The sequence below is a fragment of the Eleginops maclovinus genome, chromosome 23, assembly GCF_036324505.1.
Source record: "Eleginops maclovinus isolate JMC-PN-2008 ecotype Puerto Natales chromosome 23, JC_Emac_rtc_rv5, whole genome shotgun sequence".
NCBI classification, from domain to species: domain Eukaryota; kingdom Metazoa; phylum Chordata; class Actinopteri; order Perciformes; family Eleginopidae; genus Eleginops; species Eleginops maclovinus.
In genome coordinates, this window is record NC_086371.1 from 20,599,732 (window position 1) to 20,619,045 (window position 19,314).

Consider the following 19,314-nt stretch of genomic DNA (forward strand, 5'->3'; position numbering starts at 1 on the left):
TGCATGGTGCATGACTCGCCGTCCAAAAGGCTTCTTTTATTATGGGGCTAAAATAATTTAAAAAAAGGGATGGAGTCAAATAAAAAACCGTGCTAATAAAAGACACTGGTGCTACTATATAGATGCAAACTTTAAAACAAAGTTTGATTAATTGGCACACCGGCCATGCAGGATTTGGCATGCCTACATTTGATCGGCTTGTCGGCGGGGCTTGCGTTGCAGTCGGACATCCTGGAGTCGGGACGGGGTCGTAGCCGGAGGGGGGATTAAAGGGATGGGGACTCTCTTCTGTCAAGACCTCCGGCAAGCGTAGAGAATATGCGCGGTCGCTTGGTGCTTGTCTGGCCGCAGCAGTAGCAGCATCACTCGGTGGAGACTCCGTGCTCTCTCGGACGGGGGAAGTCTGCCGCTGCACCTGCGGTGACTTTGGGGGAAGATAGGCGGGTACCAAGCTGATGTGTTGGCATACTTGGATCCCGATTTTGTTATTTGTGGGGAGGGGGTTTTGGGGTGATGGCTGTGGTGGTGGTGGTGGGGGCGGGGGGTTAAGAGGGCGAAGAGAAGCGTTGGAGAGAGGAGAGACGCGCAGGCTCTGCCTCTCCAAGACGCCTCTCTCCGTCAGCTGGCAACACCCCGGAATGGCGAAACAAGGAACTCCCACGCAGATTCACTCACACGCGGGAACGCATACACAGACGCAGACTCATACTGCCATCATGTGGATGCGTTGATTGCAGGGCTTTCCCCCTAACAGCAACTCTGGAGAGATTCTGCGTGACGTGTTACTGTATGCTATTTGACAGAAGATCACATGGATAGCTTTTTTTCACTCCTAAAAACTGCAGCGCTGTTCCAGTGTTTAATATCTACATTGTATTTTTGCAATAGCCCACCTTCTATTTTTATTTCTCTCACTATGTTTATTTTGTGCACAAATACAACCAGAGCAATTTCCCTGTACATAAAAACTTACTTGGCAACGGCAGTGGAAGAATACTCAGATTATTCACTTAAGAAAATGTAACAATACTGCAGTGTAAAAAGTACTCAGTTACAAGTAAAAGTCATGCATTCAAAATTGTACTTAAATAAATTAAACAAGTATTAGCATAACAACATACTTTAAGTGCCAAAAGTAGTAAAGTAATATGAAAAATGGCAATTTTTAGCAGCAGATATTTCTTTATTAATTTATTAAATGTATTTAAATTATTGGTGCCTTAATGTGTTCATCACTTCAAAGGGTGCAATTGGTAAAGATGTGGTTTATTTGAATTGCTTTAAAAATTACATGGTAGCTTAACCTATAATATATAATAATGTTTATTGATATTATTATTACATTTGTATTAAAAACCTAAATCTGCAAAGTAACTAAATATATATATTTATAAAGTAAATGTAGTGGAGTAAAAGTAACATAATGTAGAAATAAGTAAGAAATTGAGGTATTTGTGCTTTATTTGATTAAATGTACTTAGTTACATTACATCACTCCTTGGCAATAAACATGATTCTGATTATAAGCTGTGAAACAAAAAAGGCTAAGCTATTTAAAAGTTTTCTATTGGACATATGTGTGTTAAAACAGCTGCAAACATATCATGTTATAAACATATCATTGAATATTGAAGTGGATCTAAAAAAAAAACCACACAGAATGCCACCAATGTCCAATGAGCATCTTGTGAGTTTTTAATGCTGAATACAACTATTATAGCAAATGTCGGCTGAGGAGTGTTGAGGAAAAATATGAGGTCTGGTCTTTGGATAGCCATGTTGTCACCATGTTGGCAGTGGCCAGTTAGCACACTATCTTTGTCATGCTCAGCTTTACACTATCAGACTTGGAGCAACTCAAATTATATTTTTAACACCTGCATAACAGTATGTTTTTTTTTGTTGCCTTTGTTTGAGGGTAAAGGACATTTTGTTAGATATTTGTATACAGTATATATAATTGTCATTCGAAAGGCTCGTTTTTAACCACTTAGATTGAATAATCAAGGTGTCATCATATCTTCACTGGGAACTGTGTTAGAAAGGTGCTATATAAGTCAGTGTATTAGGTTTGCGTGCACTGGATATTAATATAATGGGGACAAAAGATGAACTTGTTTATTTTCAAATTAGACCCCTATGAAACTTAAACAGTTCATTCTTTGAGAATATTGCTGTTACTTCATATCCTGGTTCCTATATGTCACTATAATTGATTGTTGACAACAACCCGATACTACACCTACAACAGGTCAACACTGATTACAATTTTCCCTTAGGTTGTATGTATTCAAAAGCAGAAAGAAATAGGAATTTTACTGTAACTACTGGTAAGTAAGATGAGAAAATGTCATAATAATAATAATAATAATAATAATAATAATAATAATAATAATAATAATAATAATAATAATAACTAATATTAGATTTTAATTTATTGGTAAACAGAGCTGGGCATTTTGGTATTTAAAAAAAAAAAGCATAATCAAACCGATGATGATTGAGATAAGGGCTGATCATTAGGCCTGGTTTACTTGGCTTCTATAAGTTGCTCAATTATCATCTTGAAAATATATAATTATATATAATTATATTATTTTTATATGTGTTGTATGCCTGACTTTACGTTTAAAAGTGTTATTCATAAATATGATATATATGTAAATGTGTTTTGTGGGGGGGCTGCAGTGTTGCAGTATGTGCAGGCATCACAAGTTTATTTGACTGAAAAGAAAAGATTTACAAATGTTAATTTTTCCTGTACGATAAATGTTGTGTTTATGAGTTTGGGAGGAATTCATTCGTATGGAGCATTTGTCTGTACACCATTTATAGGCTATAGGACACGTGTAAGGGGGGTTGGATGTTTGCACTTGTTCGCTTTTCCATAATACACAAACTGTACAAAAGTAGGCCAGTAACTAACTAACTGTATGGCTAGTAAGTTACTGTGACCCGCCAACCTTACCACACAGCGCACCTTTACCTGAAATAGTTCGCTGGCTAGAATCAAATGAAAATTATAAAAAACGAAGACCTTTGTCACACAAACTGATACACACTCCTACAAAATACATATTTAAAACCTAGAATTGCTCTACAAATTATACGTCCAATTAGTACTGTATGCCCTCAAAACAGCCTTCAAATGTGCCCACGGCCTCGCTACAAGTCTCTAAAGAAGTATCACTCCGCGCCTAACAGAATCCCGAGTGTAGTTCATCAGTATGATACTAGCCCCCCAAACTGGAACTGTATCGCTAAATAGAGCATACGAATTGGAACATATCTAATATAACCATATCCATTTCCAGCTCTCTAAATTATATTATAACAGAAGTAGTAAACCGTCCTAGGACACATCTCCTGGAGTTTACCTAATGTAAAATACGTGCCGGGTAGACATTTTGGCCCTGTCCGGATCATTTGAACACAGCCTTGCTGTGACGTGCCCGCAGCCACAATGATGCTAGTTGCAGTGCTAGGTCTCCAGCGTGCACTGCCACTGTGAGCCATTACGTGCGCATGTCGGCGGAAGGCTTTCAAGCGTAGTGCAGTGAGAGATGCCTTCCAACAATGAGAGATCCGGCTCGAAGGCTGGCCTTCACAATAAAAGGACTATGTTTAATGTTTAAGGTGCAAATAGGTAATTGTATATCATCGCCACACAAACGACTGGTCTCTGAGAAAGATATTAACATTTTAGTATGTAAGGGTTTAATAATGTGTCGAATTTTGGTTAGTTATTTAGATTTAGATTGTTCAAGTGCGAAACATGCTTTTGTGCAATTACTCAAAAATGAAAATGTGATGTGTTCTTCTGTTCTCTATCATTTCAAATGAGTAATACTTAAGTCTGGCTTTCGGTCTTTTGGTCAGGCAAAACAAGCAATTTGAAGGGTAAAGAGATATTTGTTGCAAATAAACATTTGTGGCTATGTGGTTCTATGAAGAAACACTTTTGAATCCTATATATCTTTAATACTATTCCCGATGTTTTACTTACAAAATATTAAAAAGTTAATAAAACAAAAATAGTTTGGTGAATCAATAATTGGGAAGCTTTTTAAAGTAGAACAGTTCTTCTTTGGTTGTTCTTACTACAGTCAAAGATAAATTGTACAGTGTCACAGATTTTGGGGCTCTGCTTCTTTTTTTAACTGGTGCAGTTAATTTATAGTATGATGATAAAGTACAGCCAACCAGGAACGTTTTTGTTCCCATATATTTTAAGGTAATGTAATGTTTGATTTAATGGCGACAGGGCTTTTATTGTGAAAAGTTGTTTCCGGAAGTCGAGTCGTTGTTGCTGCTGGCAGAGCACAGGCCGCAGTGATTTGGTAGCCGCTGCAGTAGGAGGAAGGACCGCGGTTCTACCCCTTCTATCTTTCAGTTTCGTCTCGAAATTTTTATCAGTGGCGCTTTCAGGTAGCGATCGGTAAATTGAGTGTTCAGTAACGGTGTTCTATGATAGCGAAGTCGTAGTATTATCAACGGATAGTGATATCAATCGCCATTTTAATCGCACGTTTTCCCTGACAGAAGCGCTAGCACAACAATGGCTCTGAAAAGAATTCACAAGGTAAGGAAGTGAACGAGGAGGCCCAGGATTTCGCAGTTTCGTTAGGGATTTAAACCCAGCGTGCCTAGTGTGATGCTCTTCGGTCAGGATTAATAAACACAGGATGATTCAGAAATATTGACTAAATAACTCAAGCTTTGCTTGAACTGCCAGCTAACGGTGTGTGAATAGCGAGTGACGACAGTGAGCAATGCGCCGCCTGTCTGTGTTCACCAGCTACAGATGGGCCAACTGAACCGTTAGACTTAGCTACAAGTAACCGTTATGCTAGCTGTTCTATGTTCTGTCCCAATCATACACTATTGATGCCTTAACACTGTAGTTGATATGATGTTTTAGCTAGCTATGCCGGTAATCAGTTAACCCGTATGATGTTAGCGGTGGGTTAGCTGTTCTGGCTAACATTATCTGTCCCGTTTGTTAGCTAACCCGGACAAGCTAAAGGGTTTCTGTGATCAAGCTAGGTTACACTAACGCTACATATTTAGAGTAAAATACGGGTAGTTTCCACCCGTATGTGATTTATTTTATCAATTATTTCAGTATCAGGCTCACTTTAAGGCAGTCAAGGTGGCTAACATTATTTATTACAGTTATTTAAGCTTGCTTACCCCGCTCCTTGATTTGACAGATAAGTTATCCGGCTAGTGGTAACGCTAACGCTAGCTTAATGTAAAAGGGCTATGGCGTTGTTGAAATAATCGATTTGCCTTTACTTTATATATTTTGTGGTCAACTCTTTTATTTTACATGTTTGTATGTAAGTGTAATGGTAGCTAACAGCCCATATTTTACGATGAATGTAAGTTAAGCTAACGTTAAGCTATCGCACATAATCCGTGTTTTTTTTACAATAACATTATATTGGCTCCGTATTGCACAACCAGTAAGTATGTCAAACAGTCGTGGGAAAATGTTGTGTTCTGCTCATAATTGTCAGTGTATGGTTTGTATTCGACTGAAGCATACAGGGACATGCTAATGTTAGCCGTGTGTCACTGGTACCAACAGGCCCCACGCGTTGTTCGCCTTTGATGCCATGTTGCTGACAGCAGGCGAGCAGCATATCCGTCATTATGCCGGTTGTTTGATTTAGTTAGCTGACTGTTGTCTTGTGTTTTACTGTTTTTAAGTCGGCCTGTAACGTTAGCCCTTGACACAATGTGCCTGATAAGCCAGCGTAATGTTTCTCTCACTTGACATCATGTGCTGTTTTGTCGAACCCGAGCACCTAGCTAACATTACTTTACACTGCGCTACAGAAAACGAGCTTATACGAGCTTAAACACCCTGTCCTGACTGTAGCAAAACCTCTCAAATTATATCGTGATCTCTGTCACATATTCAAACTGCTGTACCTGGGGGAAATGCTATTATATAACAGCATTCACTACAGTAATGAAAGCTCGTGGTGTTTTCCTGTCAGGGTGGATTGCTTTTTTAGTTGTTAGTGTTTCACAGAGACTTAGTAGCAAATGTTTACAAACAGGGATTTAGTCATCTTTACAGAGGGATCCTATGGGGCCTGTAGTAACAGAATGTATTTTAAAATGCCATATCCAGTTCTGCTATGTACGTAATTGTTAATGGAAATATTTCACCGCACTGTATAGGAGCCGATAAACTGACTTGTAATTTGTTTGTCTCAGGAGTTGAATGACTTGGCACGGGACCCCCCAGCCCAGTGTTCTGCAGGACCAGTAGGAGATGACAGTAAGTTTATCAACTAAACCAACATTGTTCTGGTAAAAATGTGTAACTGGTACTTAAAATGGAACCATACTCCAAACACATTCCTGGTTTATTATTCCCTTGTTTTGGATAAATCATTTAATAAACAAATCAACACACAAAAATAAATATTTTTTGATAAAAACGCCCACAAATGTTTTGAAAAAGAGATACCTTACATTCTAATTATGTTGACTAAATTAACTTCTAAAATGGCTATAAATCCTCCTAAAATGGGCTCCCTCGGGTTACATTTAGGATTTAATGTGTTCAGTTTGGATCTGAAAAAATCCCGTGAATATTTCCATGACCACTGACTGCAATTCAAATGCATAGACTGTTTTCAAGCCTAAGTTATGTAACTTGGAAAGAAAAATGAAAACATCACCAGTGGAGGTTCTGGCTTTTTATGTGTGGAGTCGAGGACATTTAACTAAATTAAGGAAGTACCTTTTAGTTTTTTGAGTAAGCAGATCCAGGAAATACCTAAACTCCCTCTTGTAAAAATACTGGTGCATTATAAAAGCATAATACTAACATCTATTGCTCCATGGCTGTTTTACTTTTTGCTACCAATGGGAATGTTCGGGAAATTCTTGTTGCAGCCACTATCTTATTTTGTTATAGCCTTAGAGTAAACACGGACTGTGATTAACATCTACATTGGTTTTCCACTTCAGTTTTTTTTATTCTATCCAGATTGACCCAAATAAAACCCTTAAGACTCTCTCAAACTTTTAATGTTCTGTACATGTTAAGTGCAAAGGTGTACATACATTTGTAAACATGGATATCTCCTTTGAAAATATATGTATTTTCAATATTCTCTGTAACATAATAAAATGATGGGCGGTGACTGATGGTCCACAGAAATAAAATAGGCACATTAAAAGAAAAAGAAACCTCGTTTCACGTGTAATATTGCATCTTTATACCACTTTTATATTTTCCCACCAGGGGTATAAATTAAATCCCCTGTTGTAATTCCGCTTAAAAATATTAGCACTATGTATAAAACAATGAAATGCCTGAAAAGATCCAGAATACATTTGGCTAAAAGTAAATTCAGACCCTCATTACCTTTTCTCTTTGTTTTAAGGTTTCAAGGTTTTATTGGTCATATGCACAGCAGATACAACGTATATTTTGGCAATGAAAATCTTATATCCCATGCTCCTCCAACAACTCAACATACATGGTGCAAATAAGATAAATAAAATAGTGCAAAAAGAGAGAAGAATATTTACAATAACAACAATAAAGATTTGAGGATGTGAAATATATACATATGTGGAATACATTGAGAGTATTTAAACACTTTACACTGTTGAATGAGGAGGTATGGACAGATGCATATATTATGTATAGCAGATGTATATGGCAGATATGTATGATATATAGATATGTGTATTATAAACAGATATGTATGGCAGATGTGTATAATATATATATATGTATCGTTTTTTTAGTATACATGTACATTTACACAATTTGTGATATTGCTTTAATATGATCACGCAACTTTGAATTAAGGGCTTACTTTTCCTTATTGTTAATGTAAACCATTCTGTACAACATCCAGTGCACATTTGATGTTTCTGTTGGCATTCTGTCAGGAGAAATAGATGCAGTAGATTTGATGTGTGTGACTGCATTACATTGAAAGGTGAATTTATTTTTAAGTATTCCCCAAACCCCACGCATCATGTAATTCCTTTCTATTGGGAAAACGAAATATGGGTGTTAATCCCTTGAAAATAACAGTACAGATAACAAGTACAATAATCAGAGATGACTAACTGGCTTTTATAATTGCATTTTTTGATAGAGAGTTATTTGATAAGTAGAGGCGTCATTTTCTTTCCAAATCTTTGTTTTTTATTGTTCTTCTGCGGGGATGCATAACGAACAACCTTCATGAACCGATATTTACACTGACAGGTGCATTAGTGTTTTTTACCCAAACATGAACCCTTTTATTGACAGCCAGACCTTTTCTGTCTGAAAAAAGGCGATTTGCTTCTAGTTTTAGCAAAGGTAACACAGATATGTTAAAGTCAATTCTTTTCTTTTCTAAAGCAACAGGGGAATTTTTAAATGTAGTTTTTGCTGATGTTAATCTTAAGTAGATGAAGAAGTCATGTGGACCAAACAGTTTTGCCATATGAAACCTTTTCTTTCATATTTTCGAAGTTGAACTCCATTGGACCCCGTTTAATGGTTCACCTTATCCTGTTTCACTGTTACAGTAGCACCTTTCAATGAGTAATGAATCTGTCAACAAATGAAATGCATTGAAAGCATTCGAATGTGAGACTGTATTTTGTTAAACTAACAATAACTACCCATAGAAATAAAACATTTAAAATAACATTGTGTTAACAAGTTCTATCTAATTCTATCTCTATCTATCTTCTCCTCTTATGTATTTTTATTCAAGTAACGTCATCTTACTTGTTTTCAATATCATTACCAACGAATGTTTAACAATGTGAGAGCTATCAGCAATGAACATTCTTGCTTAAAATGAGCTTGATAAAATGAGCAGGTGTATTTGAACAGCTTTTTATTTTTGGCATAGGAAAGTGTGTCCTGGGATCTGACCAATCCAGTATTAATAAAAGAAATAGTTTGTCGCAGCTTTTAATTACCGTGTGTACCCTCAATACATTTGTGATGTGTATTTTAAAAGTATCAATCACAAGTTATGTATGCATGTTTTTAGCATTCGTGACACCTTTTGTCACTAAAACAGCAGAACAGAAAATCAGTTACTTCCTGCCTCACTGCGACAAGACAAGTGAGATTTATCGTAAAGGTCGAAAGGTTTTCTTGTAACATATTTATTGTGGTCTACTTTCTTTTTTTTCTCGCAACTCAACAGGATGCTTGAAATAGAAAGGTTTAAATGCGAGCAAATGACATTTTAATTGGTTTTTCTGTTACATTTCTGTCCAAACATTACTTTAGATGTTTCTGAATGTCGGTTTCAGGCTTCTGCCATTATTTGAGTGTTTTCAATTTAAATGAATACCACTTCTAAGTATATCCAACCTGATTTGCACTTCATGTAAGCACCTGTTATTCAACTGTCCAAATAAACATGCTCCCTTCATGTGGCGTTATTTATTCTAACACTTCTCAGCCGTGCAAAGTGTTCTTAGTGTTACATAACGGATTTCTCTGCTTTTTGTTTCAGTGTTTCACTGGCAAGCCACGATAATGGGACCTGTAAGTATTCACGTATCCTATATTACTGAAGTCATTGATTAAATGCATTCTAGTTCATTTCTGGCAATTAACACTCATATGGTGACAAAATGTAGTTATGCTGTACTCTCAAAACAATTTCACTTACATTTTAAACAACATCTGATAGGGCAAACTAGACTTCAAGTTACTGTGTACTAAATATTTTCAGTCAGTCAGCAGCACTAGAGTTTTAACTTTATAATCTAATTTTATGCATTTGTTCACTTCGCTCACTAATTACATGCTTTTCTCTCCCCCCCGCATTAGAATGACAGTCCTTACCAGAGCGGGGTTTTCTTCTTGACCATTCACTTCCCCACAGACTACCCCTTCAAACCGCCAAAGGTAAGTTAGACCTAAACAAAGTGCTTGATAAACAAAGTAACAGTGAGGCACAGAGAAGGCCTCTTGCCTGCACAGCTCTACATCATTCGGTTTCCTGTCTTTTTTCTCTGTCTGCAATAAGGTTGCATTTACCACAAGAATCTACCACCCAAATATCAACAGCAACGGCAGCATTTGTCTTGACATTCTGCGATCACAGTGGTCTCCGGCTCTCACCATCTCCAAAGGTAAACCCTCCCTCACTCATTAAAGTACACATATGGTTAAAGAGGAACAGCAGTAAGAAATGAAAGTACTTCCCACAGATAATACACTACAACACGTCTCACTCGGAGGTGCTTGTCGGACTCCACGACTCTGTCTGTAGATGTCAGCTTTCTCCCTCTCATTCAGTGCTTATCGCTGGATGTCATGAACCAGATTTTCTCTTTTTTTAATCAATTGCATGTGTTATCAACATGTTTGTAGCCATCACAATTACCCTGCCTGACGGGTCATCCGAGGATAACATGACATGTGTTCTGAAAATGATTCTATTTGTGAGTACTTATTGGTCACCTGTCTCGTTCTAGTCCTCCTGTCCATCTGCTCTCTGCTGTGTGACCCAAACCCGGACGACCCCTTAGTACCCGAGATTGCCCGCATCTACAAGACGGACAGGGAAAAGTAAGTTATGAGCTTCACGTTTGTTGTTTTTCCATCATTTGTTTGCATTTGGCTTTGTTTCAATGATTCAGTTTGACACACCAACCACATCTTATAAGCTGGAGCTGTAAGCGAAAGGTAGTTCGGCTCAAAGTCTGTGTCAAACGCATCATTCCATCAAAGCTCATGATTGACTGAATATACATTTACTGTATCCGTTGGTAGGCTTGCTGAGGTAGTTGGTGTTAGTTTGTGTTCAAGCATACACCAATAAAATAACGTGTGAACTGCTGCTTTACCTTGTAACTTTTACATAGGCTTTCAGCAGCTGGGTGTTGTCTTCTCCATAGTTTAAAAGCCAACTATACTGGCTTTAAAAATTACATTTTAGTCAGCCATCTTTCAGTTGCAACAGTACCAACACCTTCTGATTTCTGAGACGGCTGCCGTCAAATGATCCGTTACAAACTGTTAGCTTGTTTTATATACAGCCCGGAAAAAATTACGAGACCACTTCAGCATTATCATTTTCTGTTGTTTTATTATTTATAGAGATGTCTTTGAGTTCAATTATTATTATATTTTTTCATTGTAATCTATAAACTACTGACAACATTTCTGTGTTGGAATTCAACACACACTGGAATGGCTGCCATACATGTACAGATAAAGATTTAAAAACAATTTGGAGTGGCCTTTTAATTTTTACAACATAACACTCTGAGCTACTTCACTATGATGCTGATTATCAATCACAACATTTCCAAAGGATTTCCTCCTTTCCCCTCGTAGCACGTGATAAACAGAATTAAGAGGAAGTCCAAACTACATTCTCTTGTACACAGTATCACACAGGGATAGGAACAACCTTAGTATTATTGTTCAGTCAGAATAGCTTTCGATTTGGTACGTCGTATCTGCAGCAGCATTGACTCCTGAACATTTACCGCATCGTTGAGGAAAACTAAATAAAATGGGTGCAAGGTGGCAGAACTTCATGTGCCCTTGCAGAGTGACAGCCAGCTGGCATCTGTGCTGCTGCCTCTGCAAGGGTAGCAGTAGAGCTTATGATGGAAAATAACGGGGTGACCAAATCACCGTTCCCTACTGATTTGTGTTTTTTTTAGGTTAAACCACTAACCACTTTTCTCTCTTTCTGCTTGTTCACAGGTACAACAAAATAGCTCGGGAATGGACACAAAAGTATGCAATGTAGTGTTGGGGGGTAGAATCAATGCCAACCACCTCTACAACGTAAGGTTAGGGGAGCTTCAGACCTAAAGAGAAAACAAACAAAACCATTCAAAACAAATGAGAAGTTTAAAACAAGATCTTGTTGGTTTCCATTGGAGTGCTTTCTTTGAGCCACGCCTCCCCTTCACCAGAGTACCTGTAAAACTCCCTCTGCCCCCCCCTCCTCTCTCTGTCTCTCTTCTCCCTCTGTTTTACTGTCTCCCTTCCCCCTCCTTCCTCTCCCCCTGCCTCTCAGCTCACCTCTCCGCCCTCCAGTGTACATATTGTCGACTTGAAATGGTAACACCCATCTCTTTACCTTCTCCTTTTTCACCTCCCTCCCAACCTTGTGACCGCTGGCCCCCCCATCTCCTGACTTCCGTTACAGGTTGGGCCCCACCCTCCCTTAAACTCCTCCGTTTACCCACACTAACACCTGCATCCTCACCCACCTTCCCCAGACGTTAAAAGCATTCCTTTGAGCATCTGTAAAACTTCGAGGGGACTTTTTTTTTTTTCATTAACTCCTTTTTTTTTCAGGGCAGTGGGGGACAATTAATGTGAGGGATTTTTACGCTCTGCACCCTTTCTTGTTTTGTTGTCCTTTCAAAACCCATCCGTCAAAGGTGACAATACAAGAAAGCAATTTGTTTTCGCATGCGAGTCGAAGGGCACTCTGTATTTTATACAATGAATACTTAAAAGAAATCTTTGCAGGCTATGTAGGATGGAGTAAAAAAAATGCACATGGCCTATTTTGGTCTTCTGTTGGATTCTACGAAAGGACTTGAATTTATCCTGACATCGCCTGCTCCAAACTCCCTCCCTCCCACCTTAACCAGTTGACCCCTTTGTACACACACATAGACACACATCCACGCACAATTGTAACCCCATGTCACCCCCACCACAACCACCAACTTTTCGTTATTCTCAAAGTGGAGGTTCTGGACCAGGTATTTAAGCAATTTATTTTTCTTAGTTTATCCTGTGTTTTTATCCCCCCCCCCCCCCCCCCCCCCCCCCATAACTCTTTAGTTGCATTGTTTTTCTTTTTCCTTTTTTGTTCTTTCGTTTTTTTTGCTATTGTTGAATTAGAGGCTAACATCTTAAATGGCTATGGGACTGGCTTGGGCTCTGGGTGCGAGGAGAACCCATTCTTCTTGCACAAAACCTCTGTATATTGAATTACCTGAGAGGCTCGTTGAGCTTTGTGTGTTGATTAAACTGTGTAATAAAAACCCATGATTCCTGTGTTGACTCATTCTCAGCCCCTTTTGGAGGACATCCAGAAGTAGGAACATGTGAAGCCGGGTCACTTTCATGACCCAGTTTAACAGGAAATGGACAGGATGAATAGTACCTGCCTTCACCACCAGGTTTCACTGTTGGTCTGATTATCAATTAATGTCTGAGTAATAAACTAAACATTTACTTTATTTACATAAAGGGTTTTGAAGTGTATCACAACAGATGATTTGGAGGAGGTCATTGTGTAAAGCTAAATATATTGGTTCAAAATAATGGATTTACATTATAAATACATTATTGCATTAATATATTAAACATACGGCCTTACCACATGGATATATTGGGTCAAAATGTTCATATCCTGTTGCCCTCTGTTGGGGCTTATATTTTAAGTCCTTAAAGTGCATTACATTTATTAGATAGTTAAATTAACTATAGCATCATATATCAACAGTTAATTTCAAAATTAAGACATGTTCTTCTGTCAAATATTGAAGAAGGGACAGTTGTGGCTCCTGATATCATTTAAGTGTTCTTAAGAAATAACTTCTCGAGGGAAAAAGCTCCTCAACGAAGCTTGCAGCTATCAAGATGGCTATCCTCCAGTGGATTCTAACCGTCGTTCACTGTAATTTAAAAATGTAAAGCATCAGTTATTCATAGCATAATCGTTATTGGGACTTACAGTTCCATTCTAAAATAACACCGTTTTTGGCAAGGTTGACCAAGCTTCGCATGGTTGTGACCTGAAAGGTACGGAATAAAGACAGATTATTTTGCCATTTATAAAGTTGAGATGGTCAAAATGTAGCTTTCCCTCAATGAAGGGAATTACTTGATTCAACATATGAAACAGGATCTTTGTAAATGTAACCGTGAGACACCTTGCTGCGTTTTAAACAATAAACAGATAATTCATGAATCATATTTGAGATTTCCGTCGCAGTAAATCCTTCAAACAGTACTAATAAAGTACGCTTGGATTGGTCTCTTGCCCTGGCATAACTCCTCCTCTCTTGGAGCTGATTGGGTGCTGCACAGCACGTAGGAGGCCGAGCACCGTGCTTCTGGAGCCGACTGAGTTCAGATAAGACTCCCAGTTTGACCTTGCGGCTGAAAGCTTACCCAAGCACAACACACCGTACAGGGAAACACAACAACTCCGGGTTTACCATGTCACAGATACCGATACCTGCCTTACCCAGCTCGGGATTTTCGTTAACAAAAGGTACAGTATGCAAGCTAGCTAATAGCAAGCTAGCATTACATGAGTGTTGTCGTTTGCCGCTCAACGTAAACTTAAAATGTCTGACCTCACATTACCCTGGCGAGTTTAGTCAATGTTACGGTTGTTTGTAGGCTAGCATTTAAGAGAGGTTGAGTGAGACCAGAAACCTAAGTAAACTTAGTGAATATATATATAATTAAACATGTGTATCTTATTTCTAGAGTTAGTTACTTATTCAGCAGCTACTTAGCTAAACAGTCATGTAGCTAGCTTGGTCACTGGGCAGTCAGCCGAGTTGGATGCAGCCACATGATGAGTTTCCAACTTTAGACCATCACTCAGATAGTTTTGGCCCATCAGGTATCAGGCCATACTCGGAGGCGATCCCAGCACCTACAGTATCTTAACGTATGATTGCCTCCAGTCAGCGTCCCTAACAAAGCAGCTAATGACTGACCCTGCTGATCCAGACTGACAGCAGGGCCCCTTTTCCTCTGGTCTTACGACACCACATCATGTGATGCTCAGTGGACCTGGATAATCTCCTAAATGCCTGGAAAAAACTAAATGGAAATGCACTGTACATACCTCTTTACTTAAGTGTCCTCTGTATATAACAGGCAGGCCCGGTTCATTATCCTCCTCTGGTGATGTAACGTGCTGTTAAGCAGAGAGATTTATTTGAAGGCCTTTAAAGACATTTCAATGTTTTGGTTAATGCTCAATTCGACACTATCAGGCCATGATAGGCAGCCAGGGTGGATGTTTTTTTTATAGTGAGACGAATGTCAATAGACAGAAGTAGTGCAGAAAGGGCTTAAATAATACTTCCAAGCTAAAGGGATCCTTAACCACAAGTAACATGCAGAAAAACATTGGTTTAACACAGGTTTAGGATACAATAGACCCTGGTATGTCACATGGTGTGTCCAGTTGTTTATATACAACTTCACTATTTAATGCAATCCAGTAACCATTTCACATTATTGGTGTCTACTGTGTTTTAGGTAGGGCAAAGTTAGCCGTAACATTGTATTGAGTTGCATTCATTTTGTGGGTGTTGCTAAGATTTTGTCCACCTACATTTTGTAGTGTACAAGGAAAACTGGCTCTACTGTCTTTAATGAGCCACAGAGACAGGTGTATTTCTGAATAAAAATACCTTTCTGTATCTCCACTCACACTGTGTCTCTCCTCTTTCAGAACATTTTGTGGTTGCGGTGCCAGTTGCAGTGGTAGCAGCTGTCGGAGGTTTCCTGGTCAGCCATTACCTGAGTGGGCGGGGCTGTAAAAAGGGCCAGGTGAACACCTGCATCAGTAAAGATAGCCCCAAAGTGGTGCACAGCTTCGACATGGAGGACATCGGCACCAAGGCTGTGTACTGCCGCTGCTGGAAGTCAAAGAAGGTCAGCAGCTACTTAAGAGCATTCATAACTACACTTAATTTTAGTGTTTGATTTATTGTTAAATGTATACTGGTATTTGAAATTCTAAGCTAGTAACTCCCTTAGCTTTCCACCTTAAACTGTTTTCTTACTTTGACTGCTAACTGAAATCTTATCATTGAGCTCTGCTAACCATATCAGAGGCTTTGGGCGTTTCCTGAAGTAAATTAAACACTTGCTGACACTGATTTGTGGCTTATGTGTCAATCTGAAAATAATTGAGTGGGCTGCTACCATTCTCTACATGGGTTACATCTTATAACAACAATAGCCCCCCATTCTTGGGGAACCCAAGTCTTACTTTGTGCGATAACATTTTTGCATAAACAAGACCTACAACTTGCTTTATGGACATAAAATAAAGGACAAGGGAAATCTGAGTTCAACACGTAGCTTCAGTCTGCATAGTTGAATATTTTAGACTTGAGTACAGCTATTTCAGGATTTCATTTGATCACAATTGTAAAGATAATAAGGGGCTAAAGTCACTTTGACACTGAGAGTAATTCTACTAACATGTCTGCTCTGGAAATGATCTTATGTAGTTGGGTCTCTGTCTTAATTTTTTGGTGCTTTCTGGTGGATTAAATCAATATTGGCTAACTGTCCACTCCTATCACTGCAACACAAAGGTTTTGAACTTGATAAGAGCAACTTTTGTTTCCCTCTCTTTTATAGTTCCCTTACTGCGACGGAGCCCATGCCAAACATAACGATGAAACCGGGGACAACGTGGGACCCCTCATCATCAAAAAGAAAGATGCTTAAGCCGCCCAATCGGAGAACCCAACCCTCATTTGTCCAATCATTTATAACAACTGCAGTGTCGCACTGATGGATACGGTACTGTTGCAATTAAATCAAACGGTGGATATAATACTTATAGCTCAGAACTAAAAATGTTGCAGTATTTTTTATTTTATTCATGACGCGTTGTTTCTACGCTAGCCGACATGACTTCAATCAGAGGTCATTTCAGGAGAGATAAGGAAGGACTTTGACAATCAGCACACAGACATGGAGGTACTAGGACTGTAGTTGCATTTTGATCGACTTTATGTGAGGAATTCAGTTGAAATTCTCACTGGACCTGAATTTAAGTGAAATATTTCACTGTGCAGGTATAGTAGCTTCATGACTGGTGTCACCTGTGTTTCCCCTTCCTTCTCCTCTCCTCAGTGTAGAGTATGATAAAACATGAAACTCTTTGAGGTAGATCTTTGTATAAGTCGGTCATTTGAATTCAAGAAAGGTTTTTATGTTTAACTCTATCGCCCGCAAGACCCAGAGTTTGAACGCACATAACCCATATATTGTTATGAACCATATGAATGTTACATGGTATGATTTTTGCACTATGAGCTGCTCATTCAGGAGGTATAGCAAACCGTTTCGTCTTTAATAAATTACTCAAATCAATCGGTCTTTGAAACACTATCTGCTTTTTGTTTACCAGGCTTACTGTCTGCTTTCTGAGCCATCTTGTATTTAATCTGTAAAGTATTCAAAAACTCTTGCTTAGAAAAGTATATATATTGCTTATTCCGTCAGATTTATTTTCTACTGGCTGCGTACGGTGTGACAACTTGATTAATTGTTCTGTATATTGTGAATAAAACTTAAGTGACCTGAATTTGTAGGCTTGGCGTGTTTATTTTTAGAGGTGTTTTCTTGCTGAGGGTCCGAGGCCCAAACATAACATTTGTCTGCTTTTTTAACCATGGGAACAAATGCACTTTACTGTACAACTTTACCTCTGTTGACAGCCATGCAAAGCCGTGTGTTTATGGATTAACAGTGGACAGGGAAAAAGAGTAAACAGCCCTGTGCGGTGACTGCAGTGGGACCTGTGTGTGTGTGTGTGTGTGTGTGTGTGTGTGTGTATATATGAGGCCTTGGCTGGAGGTGCTGCAGTGTCCACCAGCACCAGTGGCCATTTTAAGAAGTGGCAATATTTGTGGTGACCACTAGAAGACGCTGTGTTTACACGAATAGTCCTGGCCAGACAGTGAGTACGGTGGGCCCCTGCTCCCATAGTGACACGCACACGCACGTAAATACACACACACACACACTGAAACGCACGAAGTATCTGGCTGCGTGCCAGATGCAACGGAGGGCTCTCACAAGAGGTGGAGTGGACTACACCGTCCCCGCGTGAGGAGTCACCTTTAACAGAGTGCTGCTCACAGAGGGACAACCCATGCGAGTGTCAACAATTCCCTGCGTTACGAGTGGAGCAACACTAGCTAAAGAATAAGTAGGCTAACACACGTTGACTGCTAGAACAGTTTTAGTAGCCTATGTTTGGTGAGAAGATTTTTCATTTGGAAATAATTAGTTCTTGCTGGGATACAACTTGCCTTTAAAGCTATAGCAAAGTTATAACCCCCCCCCCCCCCCCCCAACAAGGAGAACGTTCATTATAATGTAATTTTTTTAATATTAAAATCATATGTAATGTATCAACAAAAACGTGCCCAGAGATTAAAATGCAGGTGAAGAATTGCAGTCCAAACCATTTACAGTGTTATGATAAATGAGTGTTTTTTCCAAACATAGAAGAAAAGACAAAGCATACATTCACGTTCCATTTGAATGCAATTCTAGTCTTCGCACTAATTTGCTGCGGATTAAAGCTAAGGCTTTTCGCACAGGTGACTTTAAGTTAATTAGGCTATACATTACAGCAGTGCAATTCAAATAAGCTTTATTGGCATGAGATCAGAACCCTGTAGTACAGAAACATTTTACAACTCCAATATTCAATAATATGCACATAAGCTACATTCATATTAAATATAAAAAGAATAAAGGTATTACTAAACAATAATAATAATTAAACATGATATTCATTTAGATAATTGGCACAGGCCTCATGGACTTTTTTATTGAGTAGGAACCTAATATGCATTGAACTGCTGTCATAAGCATACACCCTAATGAATAACTTTAAATTGAATTAAAAAATATGTAAATGTTGTCTTATATTTAAAATATTGTGGTACTTTTTGGTAATTATCCTGATAAAAGGATAATTAGTGTCCCTTGTAGTAAAGCCCATTGACACATAAGTGTGGCTGATGCATAGTAATAGGGGTTTAATCTGTCACCCTAAAGTCTACACACTGACAGCTGTCGGTGTATGTTGACGTGTTCCTGTGGATATTATGGGGTCGCTCTGACCACGGTCTCGGCTGCAGAGTCCACTTCGCATTTTGAGCGACGCCCCCAAATTCCGTGCAGAGTGTTTGCAGACCCTCCGGGACGGAGAGGTGGAGGAGGAATCGGCAGCTCCACCGTCCATATACACTACAATCACCACGCCATTAGTTCATGACTTCATCATATGTTTGACAGGAGAGTTTGGACCCTATTTAAAAGGTAAGATGAGACGATTTTACAATACTTCCTGTTTATTTTCGCTGTTTTGGTTTTGTCGCCTTTTTCCTGCGCGCAGCGCCGTGTCGCAGAGACCACTCGGACTGTGGTCAGCTCGTCGTGGCGTCGGTCGAGCACCGTCTTCTTAGGTAACATGAATTACGGTTAAATGGTCGATTAGGTGTCCAGATCGACCCTTAAAAGGGTATAGACGGTTGTCC

General features: G+C 39.0%; 3 protein-coding genes across 3 annotated transcripts in view; all 3 read left to right on the plus strand.

Moving 5' to 3' along the window:
- The first annotated feature begins 4,323 nt into the window (after positions 1-4,323).
- ube2d2 (ubiquitin-conjugating enzyme E2D 2 (UBC4/5 homolog, yeast)) lies at positions 4,324-13,042 on the plus strand. The gene is made up of 7 exons (XM_063876533.1): positions 4,324-4,582; positions 6,232-6,295; positions 9,513-9,544; positions 9,833-9,910; positions 10,032-10,137; positions 10,483-10,576; positions 11,726-13,042. Exons 1-7 carry the CDS (start codon positions 4,559-4,561, stop codon positions 11,769-11,771), a joined length of 444 nt encoding a protein of 147 aa, XP_063732603.1. The 5' UTR covers positions 4,324-4,558; the 3' UTR covers positions 11,772-13,042.
- A 1,018-nt stretch (positions 13,043-14,060) lies between these two features.
- zgc:110843 (uncharacterized protein LOC541492 homolog) lies at positions 14,061-17,345 on the plus strand. The gene is made up of 3 exons (XM_063876898.1): positions 14,061-14,267; positions 15,471-15,673; positions 16,391-17,345. The coding sequence occupies exons 1-3, from the start codon at positions 14,213-14,215 to the stop codon at positions 16,478-16,480; spliced, it is 348 nt and encodes a 115-aa protein (XP_063732968.1). The 5' UTR covers positions 14,061-14,212; the 3' UTR covers positions 16,481-17,345.
- Positions 17,346-18,939: 1,594 nt separating this feature from the next.
- Positions 18,940-19,314, plus strand: part of cxxc5b (CXXC finger protein 5b) — a 2,635-nt gene continuing 2,260 nt past the window's right edge. Inside the window, exon 1 of the mRNA XM_063875827.1 lies at positions 18,940-19,096. The gene's annotated coding sequence lies outside the window, so the exon portion shown is untranslated. The remainder of the gene's footprint in view (positions 19,097-19,314) is intronic.

What these genes read in the sequence shown, in the direction of transcription:
- ube2d2 (XM_063876533.1), top strand. Translation starts at nt 4,559, where the DNA reads ATGGCTCTGAAAAGAATTCACAAG. An exon ending in CTCTGAAAAGAATTCACAAG is followed by an intron (nt 4,583 to 6,231) that starts GTAAGGAAGTGA and finishes TGTTTGTCTCAG; the next exon opens with GAGTTGAATGACTTGGCACG. An exon ending in TACAAGACGGACAGGGAAAA is followed by an intron (nt 10,577 to 11,725) that starts GTAAGTTATGAG and finishes GCTTGTTCACAG; the next exon opens with GTACAACAAAATAGCTCGGG.
- zgc:110843 (XM_063876898.1), top strand. Translation starts at nt 14,213, where the DNA reads ATGTCACAGATACCGATACCTGCCTTACCCAGCTCGGGATTTTCGTTA. An exon ending in GGGATTTTCGTTAACAAAAG is followed by an intron (nt 14,268 to 15,470) that starts GTACAGTATGCA and finishes CTCCTCTTTCAG; the next exon opens with AACATTTTGTGGTTGCGGTG. An exon ending in GCTGCTGGAAGTCAAAGAAG is followed by an intron (nt 15,674 to 16,390) that starts GTCAGCAGCTAC and finishes TCTCTTTTATAG; the next exon opens with TTCCCTTACTGCGACGGAGC.